At 36.1% G+C, this 14,557-nt stretch overlaps 1 protein-coding gene across 1 annotated transcript; it reads left to right on the plus strand.

The window, feature by feature from the left end:
• Nucleotides 1-6,511: 6,511 nt before the first annotated feature.
• Nucleotides 6,512-11,133, plus strand: LOC145999235 (uncharacterized). Its single transcript, XM_083136169.1, has 2 exons — nucleotides 6,512-7,414; nucleotides 11,092-11,133. Exons 1-2 carry the CDS (start codon nucleotides 6,512-6,514, stop codon nucleotides 11,131-11,133), a joined length of 945 nt encoding a protein of 314 aa, XP_082992295.1.
• The last annotated feature ends 3,424 nt before the right edge of the window (nucleotides 11,134-14,557 follow it).

Raw genomic sequence — 14,557 nt, forward strand, 5'->3', positions numbered from 1 at the left:
GAGTAATTCATTCACAGTAGTCAGAAATGCCTCAAATAATTCAGAAAATAATTAAGGTGCTATATTTGCCTGACATTTTCAGCTTAAGGTGCTATATTTGCCTGACATTTTCAGCTACACTATCTCCACTCAAAAAAACTTATTAGGCAGAAATACGTGTTTACGTTCACACTTCTATTTAATTACAATGCTCTCAAGATTGTAATTCCTTGTAAAGACGAATGCCATATAAATTACAAATTGCTTCTATAAATAAACCTAAAGCATATCCTCATCCATCTAACCCATACCCAAGTAACAGTAGCAAACATTCCCTTATGTCATGACCTCGAAATAACTTCATGTGTAAATGATGCAATCAGAGCTGTAAATAAGGACAGGAAAAATGTGCAAACGTTTCAGAAACTCATCATTACTAAAGCTCGACACACTGCAGGGAAAAATGCACACAAGACATGGATTGCACTTCAACTCATGAACATGAGCTATGCAAACAGTAACCAAGTGCAAGAAATAATACCCCTAAAATGGACAGGAAAAGTCTCAAATGTGAAGTGTGTATATGGTGAAGATATTAAAAATATTGAAAATCATAATGAACTGATACATGATGGAAAAGGAAAAGAGGCGAACGAAGGAAGAGGTAGTGAAGTGGTGAGCGATGGAAAAAATAGTGATGTGGTGAAAGATGGAAAAGTTAGTGAAGTGGTGAATGATGAAAAAAGTAGTGAAGTGGTGAATGAAGGGAAATGTAGTGAAATAGAAAATAACGAAAAGGATAGTGATGGGAGAATTGAAAAAGGTAAGGAAGTGAAAAGTGGCCAAATTAAAGATAAACAAAACAAAATTTTTGTACGAACATCAGATAGAATTAGGAATTTTCCAGACAAACTGAAAAATGATATTGTATGCTAAATGATAAAGATGCAAGTAAAATTAAAGCTGTAAGGGATAGTAATACAAACCAATCTAAAACAATGGTAAACAATCAATCTAAACCAGTAAAAAACAGGGAACACAAAGATGTAAAAATAAACAGTGTATGGGCAGGGAGAGATGGAATGGGAATGTCTCTGAATATTTTCCACCAAAACATCCAAGGTATAAACAATGACAAAAAACTGCAGATAGAATCACTGTTAACAGATAAACTAGAAGACATAGACATAGTCTGCTTCATAGAACATTGGCTAAAATCAGGAGAAATTTCCTTCATAAACTTTCCAGACTTTTACCTAGCTTCAAACTACTCAAGATGCAACATGGGGAGGGGGGAAGCATGTATATTTATAAAGAAGAACATAGTGGCAAATGAATGCAAAATATTTGATCATCTCAATATTGAAAAACATTTCGAATCTTGCATAATTGCACTACCTCTCTTTAAAATAACAATAATATGCATTTACAGAATGCCAGATAGCGATTTAAATATATTTATCAATAATGTAGAAAACATTTTGAACCACTTCCAACAAACCAATAAAAAGTTAGCATTAATAGGTGACTTAAATATTAATTTCCTGAAAAACAATGTACACCATAAACTCAGCATGATTTTAAACATCTTCAACTTGGAGGCTATGGTAAAAGAACTGACCAGAGTGACAAAAAACTCCAAAACTGCTCTGGATCAAATACTTTTAAACACACTACATTTTCAATGTTCAGTAGAGGTTTACGACACAGGTTTTTCTGATCACTTCACACAATCTTTTAAAATTTCCATTTTTTTCTCTCACACAAGAAATGGAACTGAAGCCATAACTGAATACATAAAGAAAATAATTTTTAATTAGAATAATTATGTCTACTTCAACCACTTACTTAGTAAAGAAAACTGGAAAGATATATATGAGTGCAGTACAGTAAACCAGGCATTTGATAAATTCCATAATACTTTTTCCTACTATTATGATATACGTAGCTTTTCCAAAACAACGAGTTAAGAAACAAAAACAGAAAGACAAATCATGGATCACAATGGGAATAAAAACAGCAAGCCAAAAAATGAGATTCCTTAACAAAGATAGAAAACCTATAAACATAACTAAAACCTTTGAAGAATATTTCAGTAAATATAAATCAATATATAGAAAAGTGCTTCAAGCAGCAAAAAAAATGCACAATGACAAATTAATATCAATCAACTCTAACAAATCCAAAGCTATGAGGGATGTAGTAAACAAAGAATTAGGCAGAAACAACAGAGTACAAGAGAACATCACACTGTAGCACAATGAGTTGACCATAAAAGACCCCCAGGCAGTGGCAAACATGTTCAACAAGTACCTCACTGAATTAGAGATAAACAAACTCAAACCTCATCAAACCTATTCACAAATAAAGGTAAAATCCTGTAGCACATCAATGTACCTACAACCAGTCACTGAAAAGGAAATGGGAAACATCATTTCAAATATGAAAAGTAAATGGTCCACCAGGCTGGATGATATACCTTCAACAGTCATAAAGAAAAGTCTTACCCATATCCTCCATCCATTGTGCTATCTAGTCAACCTATCCTTCTCCAAAAATTAAACCAATAACACTGTGTAACAAAGGTTTTCTTTCCTGGATGGTATGTAGTGACCATAATACCCCTTGGTACCCTGATGTAGGAGCACTAGTACATTTGTTTGTATCAGACTCCATTTTCCAGCAAATGGGAAAAAAGGAATTTTTAAAATACGAAATTTCCCTCTTTCAAGGTGGCAACACTTCCCACTCATTACAGTGTGGAACAGGCCTAATAGCAGAAGGTACACATGGATAGTTGATTGAGTTGTTTGTTTTTGCCGTTATTCCACGAATGTTTGTTAAACAAAAACAACAGTCTGTGGTGTGGTCTTGTGGCTCTCGCCACACAATTTGCACGGGAAATGTCATTGCCTTCCCCTTATAGATTTGCAGAAGCCGGTGGTACGTTATTGAGAGAGTGTTTGTGTTGTTATTCATTGTTGTTCTGGATGTTTGTCTGTTCCGAGAACTCTTGTATGAGTTCACACAGTGTTAATGTACTGCTCAGAAGGTACTGGAAGCTGGACTTGCAGCACAAAGATTTCAGTTTGTTGCTACGTGTGACTGTTAGATATTCCTGTTCGGAAGTGACAAGTATCTCCGGTTCTCACATTATATGTGTTTGATGTATCTTTACTGTAAATCATGCCAACAAGTTGTGTAAATAACCCAAACAAGTTCTGTTACATATGTGGAAGAGTGACTGTTAAGTCCAATGTTACTCACCTGACACCTACTGAGGAAAAGGCTTATGAATTGTACTTTTCCTGCATAGTCGGGGAGCAGGATAAAAAATGGGCTCAGCACGTGTGTTGTAAATCCTGTGCTGTGAACCTTCGGGGATGGTTGAACGGAACACACAAGGCAATGACATTTGCCGTGCCAATGGTGTGGCGTGAGCCACAAGACCACACCACAGACTGTTATTTTTGTTTAACAAACATCATGGAATAACCGCAAAAACAAACAAGTCAATCAACTATCCATGTGTACCTTCTGCTATTACGCCTGTTCCACACTGTAAAGTTACCTGTTCGTGTGCCACCAAATGCTTGGACATTGAGTGACTGTGATACTGAACGTGAATCCAAAAGTGAAGGAAGTGAAGATCCTGTGTATGTGTGGAATGCAAGGGAACTGCATATAAATGCCAAGCAGAACTAAATGATCTCGTGAGAGATATGCAATTGTCCAAATCACAGGCTGAACTATTAGCTTCCAGACTACAAGGTTGGAACCTTTTGGGAAAGGACACGAAGGTAACAATGTATCACTGTCGTGGAAGTAATTTAGTGATTTTTTTCAGCTGTCAGGAAGGTTTGGTGTACTGTACAGATGTGTGTGGACTTATGTCTTTGAGTATGACATGAATCAATGGCGTTTATTTATTGATTCTTCGAAATTCAGTCTTAAAGCTGTGTTATTACACAATGGCAATAGTCACCCACTATTCCAGTCGTGTATGCTGTAGGTATGAAGCTCTTGCTTGACAGAATGACGTATGCGGATCATCCTTGGCACATTTGTGTTGATTTTAAGGTTCGTGGTCTGCTTTTGGGAATGCAATCAGGATATACAAAACACTGTTGTTTTCTGTGTGAATGGGATAGCAGGGCGAAAGAGAAACACTATCGTGTGAAACACTGACCCACAAGAAAGTCGATGGTTCCTGGACAGAAAGTGTTAGTTACACGCCTCTTGTTGATCCAAAAAAATTGTACTTACCACCATTACACATAAAATTAGGATTAATGAAGGTGTTTGTGAAGGCACTAGATAAAGAGGGTGGTGGTTTCCAGTACCTAAAGACAATATTTCCACATATCACAGATGAAAAGTTAAAGGAAGGAATCATCGTCGGACCACAGATTAGAGAACTCATTAAACATTCGAAGATATCCTATATGAAAACGAAAAAGAGCGTGGGTTGCACTGAAGAATGTGATAACAAATTTCCTTGGAAACCGAAAATCTGAACATTATGCTGAACTTGTAGAAGAACTGCTACTGAGCTTTCATGCAATGTCCCTAAAGCTTCATTATCTACACAGTCACTTAGACTTCTTCCCAGAAAACTTAGCTGCAGTATCAGAAGAACATGGTGAACGATTTCATCAGACCATTCGTGTCTTGAAAGAAAGGTACAAGGAAATGTGTGGGATTACCATGTTAGCTGACTATTGTTGGAGCTTGAAATGAGAAAACGAGGCACCGATAAGACTACCTTGAACATCTTTATACATGTTAATTTATGTATCATCCTTTCCATCCTTGGATGTATGTACATTACTTAAATTCATCTGCATTGTTACCTCTGATACCTATTGGTGTAATACATAACATATTTTGTTCATAATATATATTTGTAGTTCTTGAATTGATGTTAATTTCATTTAGGCATTTACGTAGGTACCTTTGGCTCAGGGTGGGATAAGGGAGCAGCTAGGGATGTGGGACAGTGGTCGGGCAGGGTATATATTTCGGTACCGGTACTGGTATTTATGCAGATCGGTAGCATTATTGTCATGTAATCCTTGCTTCTTGTACTGTGTAATTTCAAAACCGAATTACTTTTAGTTTCATTCTTCGTTACATCCCATGTCCTGCAGTGCTTCAAATAGCATAGCATTTACATTACACAATAAAATTTTCAACTATTATTTCTCGAAATCGGAGGCTGATACAGGAATTTCAGTTACACCACTGTGTAATCAGCGTGACAAGTTCTATCGGAAACAGTTGCATTCATTTCGGAAAGAGAAAAAAGTTGTAAATTTGTTACACAGTGTAATTAAACAGGGGGATAAGCACAACATAAGTAACTACAGACCCATAGAATTACTCTCCCCTTTCTCTAAAATCATAGAAAATGCAATGAACAAACAACTGACAACCTTTTAAAAAAATAACAACATAATCTCAAATTCACAACATGGCTTTTGGAAAGGTAAATCCATAAATACAACAATATTTGAATACATAGAACATGTCAGAACACTCTTAGACAATAGAGAACAATTCGTTGGACTATTTCTAGACTTAATAAAAGCTTTTGTTACAGTATTGCATGACCAACTCACAAATAAACTAAACCACTATGGTATAAGAGGGCTGGTAAACTCATGGTTCAAGTCCTACTTACAAAACCACAGTCAAATTGTGGAAATCTTACACACAAAAAACACTTCTGTATCTGCCTGCCTTTATAAACCTTGTAAAATATTATGTGGAGTCCCCCAAGGCTCGATCCTGGAACAATTCTGTTCATCATATACATAAATGACTTGTCATCAAACTTATAGAGCAACCAAAACAACTTTATATGCTGATGAATAGTGCTGACTGGCAAAAATGAGCAAACACTTAATTCGAACATCAAACACACAACAGACAGACACAACCCCACCTAGTGGTTGCAGGACCTTGTAGTTGGTGGTGGGGCTTGCGTGCTCTGATGATTCACTAGGCTATACCGGCGGTAGCATAGCTACTGGCAGGGTCTCCCATGCCGGGCAGGCTAGTGAAGAGGAGCCAGACTAAGAAGCAACCTATCGGTCAACGGCTCCAAAGGCGGAAGAAGATGGACGATCATCTCAACGGCGGAGGAGGCGGATGAACCAAGAGGAGTAACACCTCTTTAAAAAACCATGGTTCAGCTGGCTCCGGCTGATAGTACCATGTAAGGGCCCCTTGCCAGGGTTACGGCGAAGTCCTCAACGGCAGATGCGGCAGAGAAGGAATCCTTCGGTACGGCGCAAACGGCGGAAGAGGCAACCCATTCTCTTGGGAGTAATAAAGAGAAAACCACTGCCTTGTGGTGAAGAGGGATCTTCAAAGGTTAAGGGAGAAAACCCCTACAGAAAATCGTCCTGCTTGGAGGTCCAGGTAGCAGCCCTACCACCAAGATCGGGTGCTGTGGGTTAATAACCCGCACACCTTAAACTCCACTATTAAAGAAACATCCACGAAGAATAGCCGGACTGACTCTAAGATGACGACTTTTGGCATGAAAGGGAAAACGAGAATTGGGTGTTGGAATGTGAGAACTTTAAGAGAGAGTGGTAGACTTCAGCAAGCAGTAGCCCAAATGCAGGCCTACAGGTTGGACATATTGGGGATCAGTGAGACAAGATGGAAAGGATTTGGAGAGATGAGAGCTAAAGATGGATTTACATTCCTATATTCAGGAAGAGAAGAGGAGGAACAACATCGGGATGGTGTAGGTATTCTCTTGAGTAAGATATCAAAAAAAAGTTTATTGGAATGGAACCCTGTTTCTGAAAGAATTATAACTGCGAAGTTCAAAGCAAAGGTTTTAGGATATAGGGAAAGTAATCAGAAAGACTGGATGTCAACAAACACATGGGATAAAATTAAAGATAGAAAAATGAAGAAGGAAGAATTAAACACTGCAAAAACAAGAACCCAAAAGAGTTCGCTACAAAGACAATATAAAGAGCTTGATAGAAAAATGAAGAAGAGTGCTCGAAATGATAAACGCAATTGGATAGAACAGCAAGCAAGAGTAGCAGAGGAAGCAGCAAGTAAAGGTGATTTAAAACAACTTTATCAAACAACACGCTTACTATCAAAGCGACAATTTAAGAAAAATATACCAGTCAAGGATAAGAATGGCAGGCTGTTAACGGATAAACAAGAACAAATGAAGAGATGGAAAGAACACTTTGAAGAGGTATTAAATAGGAACATCAGAGAAAATGACAGAACGAGAGAAATAGAGAGTGAGGCTGAAGAAACTGAAGAAAATGAAGAGCGTACAGAGATGAGAATTTCAGACCTTCCTCCTTCAATTCAGGAAATCAAACTAGCACTTAAGCAACAAAAGAATGGGAAAGCAGCTGGAATAGACCAAATTCCACCAGAGATTTTGAAGGTAAATGTGAACTTGATGGCAGAAATATTATATGAAGTGTTTACGGCAATTTGGGAAAAAGAGAAAATGCCAGAAGATTGGAAAAGAGGTCTTATAATAAAAATTCCAAAAAAAGGCAATATGACAAATTGTAATAACTGGAGAGGAATCACGCTGTTATCGGTCCCAAGTAAAATACTAACTAGGGTTATATTAAATCGCATTCAAGATAAAGTAGAAGCCAAGATTAGGAGAGAGCAAGCAGGATTTCGTTCTAGTAGATCCTGCACAAATCAAATCTGTACATTAAGGATTATCAATGAGCAATGCATAGAATGGAATACTAGATTGTATACCATCTTTGTAGATTTTGAGAAAGCCTTTGATTCTATAACAAGGGAAAAAATGTGGCAAATATTACAGAAGTTTGGAATACCACTTAAGATAATAAGGATAATTCAGGAGTCATATCGACAATACAAGAGTCAAGTTATTCATGAAGGAGATGTTACAGAACCCTTCGAAACAGAATCTGGAGTGAGGCAGGGATGTATTCTGTCGCCTCTTATTTTTCTTCTCGTAATAGATACAGTAATGAGGGAAACCGTAAAGGAAAAAGAAGAGGAATGCAATGGGGCCTTATGGATAGATTAGAAGATCTAGATTTTGCCGATGATGTGTGTCTGTTGTCAGAATCTTATAGAGATGCAAAAACTAAATTGGAAGATCTGGTTGTAGAAGCTAAAAAATTCGGACTGACATTAAATAAATCAAAGACTAAAACAATGCGAATAAATGAAAGAATCCAAGATTACATTCAATTAGAAAATGAAATATTAGAAGATGTAGACAATTTTACTTACTTAGGAAGTGTAGTTGCAACAAATGGAGGAGCAGAACATGATGTAAAACAACGCATCAAGAAAGCAAATGGGGCCTTTGTACAACTCTACCCAATATGGAAAAGTAGGATTATAACTACAGAAACAAAGTTAAAGATTTTTAGAAGCAATGTTAAATCAGTATTGCTGTATGGAGCACAATCCTGGAAAGTAACAACTGAAATCACAAATAGACTACAAGTTTTCATTAACAGATGTCTCAGGAGAATATTAAATGTACATTGGCCAGAAGTAATCACAAATCAAGAACTTTGGATACGAGCATCAGAAGACCAGATTAAGAACCAAATTAAAAGAAGAAATTGGAACTGGATAGGACACACACTAAGGAAAGCAGACAACACAATTGAAAAGCAAGCACTTTACTGGAACCCTCAAGGTGCGAGAAAAAGGGGAAGACCCAAAAACTCATGGAGACGTACTGTTGAAGAAGAAGGAAATCAACAGGGGAAAAGTTGGAAAGAAATGAAGAAGATCGCATGCAATAGAGTGAGATGGAGACACTTCGTGGATGCCCTATGTTCCAATAGGAACGAAAGGAATTAAGTAGTAAGTTACACACAAAAAACACTTCTGTATCTGCCTGCCTTTATAAACCTTGTAAAATATTATGTGGAGTCCCCCAAGGCTCGATCCTGGAACAATTCTGTTCATCATATACATAAATGACTTGTCATCAAACTTATAGAGCAACCAAAACAACTTTATATGCTGATGAATAGTGCTGACTGGCAAAAATGAGCAAACACTTAATTCGAACATCAAACACATAACAGACAGATTTTCAGAGTGGTTCAGCAGCAACAAACTAACAATAAATAAAAACAAAACAGTAGCAATAAAATTCCACCACCCAAGAAATAAAAGCCACAACATATCAACTGTAAACATAGAAAATGAAGACATTAAATTTGAAAATTCCACAAAAGTTCTGGGCATATGGATACAAAAAACTCTCAATTGGGACACCCATATTAACTATCTAGCAGGAAAATTGAGCAAAATCATATATGGCATAAGAATCATGAAAGATATTACAGAAAGGAGCACAAAAAAACAACATATATTTCAGTCTGTTCTAATCACAACTAATATATGGCATTATATTCTGGGGAAATGCAGCAAACAGCACAAAAGTATCTAATCTTCAGAAAAAAATATTGAGAATTATATGAGAAAGAAATGGAATGAACCATGTAGGGAAATCTTCAGGGAACTTGGCATTCTACCACTACCCTACTACCCTGCCTCTATATACTTAATTTATTATGGCATGTAAAAATGGATCTGTCAAAGTTCTCCAAATACAACAAGGAAGTACATCATTACAACACGAGGAATAACTCCAATCTTGCAGTTCCAATGCATAACACATCACTATTTGAAAAAGGTCCAAAATCCACAGGCATCCACCTACACAACAAGTTATCAGATAATATAAAAACTACTGAACCAGTAGCCAAATTCAAAAAGAAATTAACTAATCATCTGTTGTACCATTGTTTTTACTCAGTTAGTGAATTTTTGGACATCTAATCCATCAACTCCATTGTGGGTTGATGGAGTGGAGGTTCATAGATTCATCCAAAAGAGTGCTGGATCCAACCTTACATGCTGTACCTTTCATACTTATCACATGAGTGCAAATTTAGTATCATATTATAATGTTATTAGTCTTATCTTTATATGATCTCTCAATATTTAATATTTCAATCCATTACAGAATATTATTTTTATATTGTAACTTTAACGTGTCTTTCTGGTGTTACTTTTATGTATAGACAGTAAAACTGATACAAGTACACACCTCCAAGTATAAATCTGTAATAGGATAAGGTATCATTTCATTGCATGTATATTACATTATTATATTTCATTGTATTAGTATATTGTAATGTTTGACTGACATGTCCAATATCACAGCATGAAAATGCAAATGTGATTCATGGACGAGATAAATCTAAATCTATCTGAGTAAAAAAAAAAGCCAAAAGGTACAGTAAATACAACTCGGTACTGGGAAAAAAATAAATTTCCTGGTGGATATCTTGGTTCAAAAGTGTTAAAGAGGAACTCTACTAGATCAATATACAGGGTGGTTACTCTAGGAACATGATAAAATTCAATGTAATTCCCAGTTTTCAAGGCAAACTGTCAAAAAATTCAAGGGTACAAGCAGATGCTTCCTCTATTTCAACATTATGTATTACAGACTTTCACCAGCCACACACAAACACACACATATATTAACAAAATAATGGGTCTGTGCAATTCCTATGAATCCAAAAATTCTAATTTATTTCAATGAAACGGTATGGTGTATATAAAATTCAATGTATTCAATTTAAGGTGTAGAGTTTACATTTGCCATTTCACATACTCAGGCTTCAAATACATGTACAAACAAAAGCCATAAATGTTATGGAATATATCATTCTATGAAAAATTGTCAATTGTATAAGAATTTCAAACTCAATTTACACAATCAACTTCAAGATATCTTGCAATAATCAGTCTGTCAGATAAATTGTTCTGCAAAGGGCACTAACAAAGTAAACGTATTGAGAGAGAATGCTGTTATATTTTCAATGCATCTTTCCCTTCTTTCCTTCCTAGATAAAAAAAAAGCTAAACTGTGAAAAACTTACCTCGGGGCATTCGTAAATGTATGAATTCATTTGGATTTACAAAAGTTGCAATTTTTTACATACAATTCACGCATAATTAGCCACAGTTGCTGCAGAAAACATATATTTCAGTATGTATAAATGTTCTGAACGTGTATATTTGTTACAGTGTAGTACCATCACAATCAAAGAGGGAGAAGGTGGACTATAAGATTATTGGAAATAGTATCAAGTCTGTCCTAATTACATATTCAATAAATCTGAGGTTCAAGTATAGTATTTATTCATTTCGTTGAATCATCTTTACAGAAAGTACACATGAATGCTTCAAGAAGATAAAATTGATAATATTTTGTATCATGCTGTCCTTTCTTCTTGTGTGTAGGGCATATTTTTTTCCATTTGAATTTTCTATCCTATGAAGTCTCACATGTATATTAAGTATCTTCATAGGTAAAATCTATGTTCAAAATTAAACAATTAAAAGTATTCTCTTTGGTGTGAAACCTAATTTGCACGTAATGTATGGAAATTTTACTGTTGGGATTTAAAAGGTTCTTCATTGTGATGAATACTTAAAACTGTGTTTCAAAACCAATCTTTTGAAGTATTCACAATAAAATAAATAAGACAGTCATATATAGTATTTTATTACAAAAAGACAGGATATTACATACAGAGTGCAAAAAATAGAAAACAAAACATATAATTTGAAGGTTCTGTCAGTTCAGATGAAACAGTAAAAATATATGCTGATTTCTGTAGAACGGAATTTTTTAAAATATATTACATGTTATAACTTACAGAATTCCTCAACATGCATAAAACAATATATTTATTCTGATTCACTCAGAGTAACACAAGCTTGATCACAAATTCAGTGTGATTCAAAAGCATGGAACCACCCATATAATTTCTTCAGATATCAGTGAACATGAATGGAACCATATGAAGTAACTGGAAGACAAATTGCTTCATCCCAGAGGTATGTTACAAACCTAATCAAATATATCTTGAATTCAACTTAACTTCTTCAGATCGGAATAGGGGAAAAGTGACAGATCAAAGTCATGTGAAATTTTCTGGCAAAGAAAATGGTGAAATACAATTAACAATGTCTTTTCAATTTATTCAATATTAAAAACAAAGACTGCTATTCATGAATGTTTGTTCCTTGTTATGCAATGTACAGTGGTGGAAAAAAGTTCTTCCCCATAAGACTTTAATGGCAGTAAATAATGCTGGAAGGGTAGGCAACACACATTGCACCTTTAGGTGATTGGGTGATTCTGTCTGTCTCAAGAGCAACTCGTCTTTCATGCAAAAGCCAACAGGCACAGGAAATGTAGGAAAGTCACGTGACTTGTTGTTAGTCAGAAAATCGCCTTTTCTCAAGCCAGGTCGCAGAACCGACAAGAGCTACACATCATATCTCTGAAAATGATTCGCCTAAAAAAGCCCAGCCAGCATCATATAAACTGAGTACCTGGAGGAAACTCTGGGGGGGGGGGGGGGTAAGGTGGCCAGGGGCATGGTGCTGATCACATCATCCCCACCTTCGGCCTGATGAAGAAAGCTTGGGGCCCTAACTCCACACCCTCTACATGCCTTCATGGCTTGGTGCAAAGCACAAGGTAGCACTTTGCTTTTTAATTTACTATACATCCTGATTCTGTCAGAACAGAACATCCCAATCTCTATGTGGGCTTTCTTCCAAGTTCCATAGGGATGTGAATAGGCTCCAATTTTTCTTGACACAATTTATACATGTTATATTTCCTTTTAAGAACAACAGCCTGTGCGCGTGTGTGGGGGAGGGGGGTATAATCCAAACATGTGAGGTGATCCTTTTCCCACTACTCCATTCTCAGAAATAAATCTCAATTCCACACACTGAAAATGTAGCACTTTCTACATCTTAGCATGCAAATATCTAGTAGCAAAGTAATGTGGGGAAAGAGAAAAATTAACGATTTGTAATGGCACTCAGAAAATTTCGTAATTTTTTTCCCCAATTTGAACTGACATTCATAATATTCATTAACAATCCAAATATTGACTAAAGAATAGGTTAGTCATTCTGCTACATTCAATTCTTCATTAGTGTAGTTACCGTAACTGTCTCTCTTAGCCTTCCCGATGGTGCAGTGGTAGTGTTGTTACCTTATAACCAAGGAGTCCCAGGTTCGATATCCAGTGGAGACACAGTGGTTCGGATCCCACTTTAAACTGTAGGTGCAGTTTCGATTTGCCTTACTGTGCATAAAGTGGACTTAAAATACCAAATTAAAATAAAAATAAAAATCACCGTAACTCTCTACAAAGCCAGAGGATCCAGGTTCGAAACCTCTTTAGGCTTAGATGTAGCATTGCATTCGTAACATTACCCATCATATTCATTGTCACGATTATCGCAAGAGGTAAAAATGCGACATAAAATAAGCCAAACAGATGCTTGGAATCAATCTGAATATTGGTTACGTTGGATACGTGATAGAATTGTCTTAAAAAGCACTTCCTGTGATGTAATAGGGTTTTTGATTAGAGACCATTTGTATAATACATATCGTTGTTGCGAACAATAAGTAGTTTCACGTTCACCATACTCTTCGGTTGTTTAGAAATCATAAGGAAGAAGGATCTCTAAATTTCCGCTTTCACATGTCAATGAAACTAACATAGTTCAGTGTAGGTCACAAAAGAGATTTACATATTGTTATGGTATCTTTTAAACGTCACAAAATCAATTCCAATAGAATACGATACTACACCTTACGTTCCTGTAAATGTTCACCATTAGTCTGGCGAAAAAAAAAGTAACGAAGATTTCCGTGTTTCCTTGAGCAAAGTTAAGGTGCCTGCTTGTAGCAAGCAAGCACCAACTGCTTCGATCAGTGACCTTCACTGCCGGAGTGACTCACAGAAGGCCTGTGCTCGTTCCAGTGTGCGTATTTTATTTTGTTTGTTCCAATCCACAGTTATAACATTCTTATATTTTCGTAAAATATGTAGTAAACAAGTTGTATACATTATGGTCTTCCAGAGTGTTGTTGCCTGCTATTTAAACGTGGGAGATGGGGTTGTTTTAAAACATTTCTGAACCAAAAGGTCGAGCACGAAGGAAAAAGTTGTGTAAACATTGGAGGTAATAACAAGGTAATAGAAGTTGAAGGAAATGCTGGAATAAATTATATCAGAAATTGAGTAAAAACAGTTTTCATCGCAAGTAGGGCTATCAGATCACTCTGCAGCGGAAAGAAGGGCAAATTGTCTCAAAATGTTGGACACGAATGTATTTGCAGTAAATATAATAGGTTACGATGACATCTTAGCATATAATGAGAATATGACACATCTTCAGTTCAAAAATTAATGTTGAAGTGAACGGTTGAGTTCAAAATTCCTCAACTGCTAATGAATAGCATGGCCATATGTGATTTCAACTTGGGTATGCAAGACAACGTTTTTCGTCCAGACGGTGCCAGGAAGGGAAAACAATCCATGAATTCGGGAAGGAAAAAGTTCACAATTTCGTAAACAAAGTCTGGAAGTTCTTGTTTAATGAAATGTAAAAAACTAATATATACTGGGAAAAAACATAATTGTGTGCCTTATTTCTCCAATAAGGACTGCTT

The sequence above is a fragment of the Lepisma saccharinum genome, chromosome 15, assembly GCF_977018435.1.
Source record: "Lepisma saccharinum chromosome 15, izLepSacc3.1, whole genome shotgun sequence".
NCBI lineage: Eukaryota > Metazoa > Arthropoda > Insecta > Zygentoma > Lepismatidae > Lepisma > Lepisma saccharinum.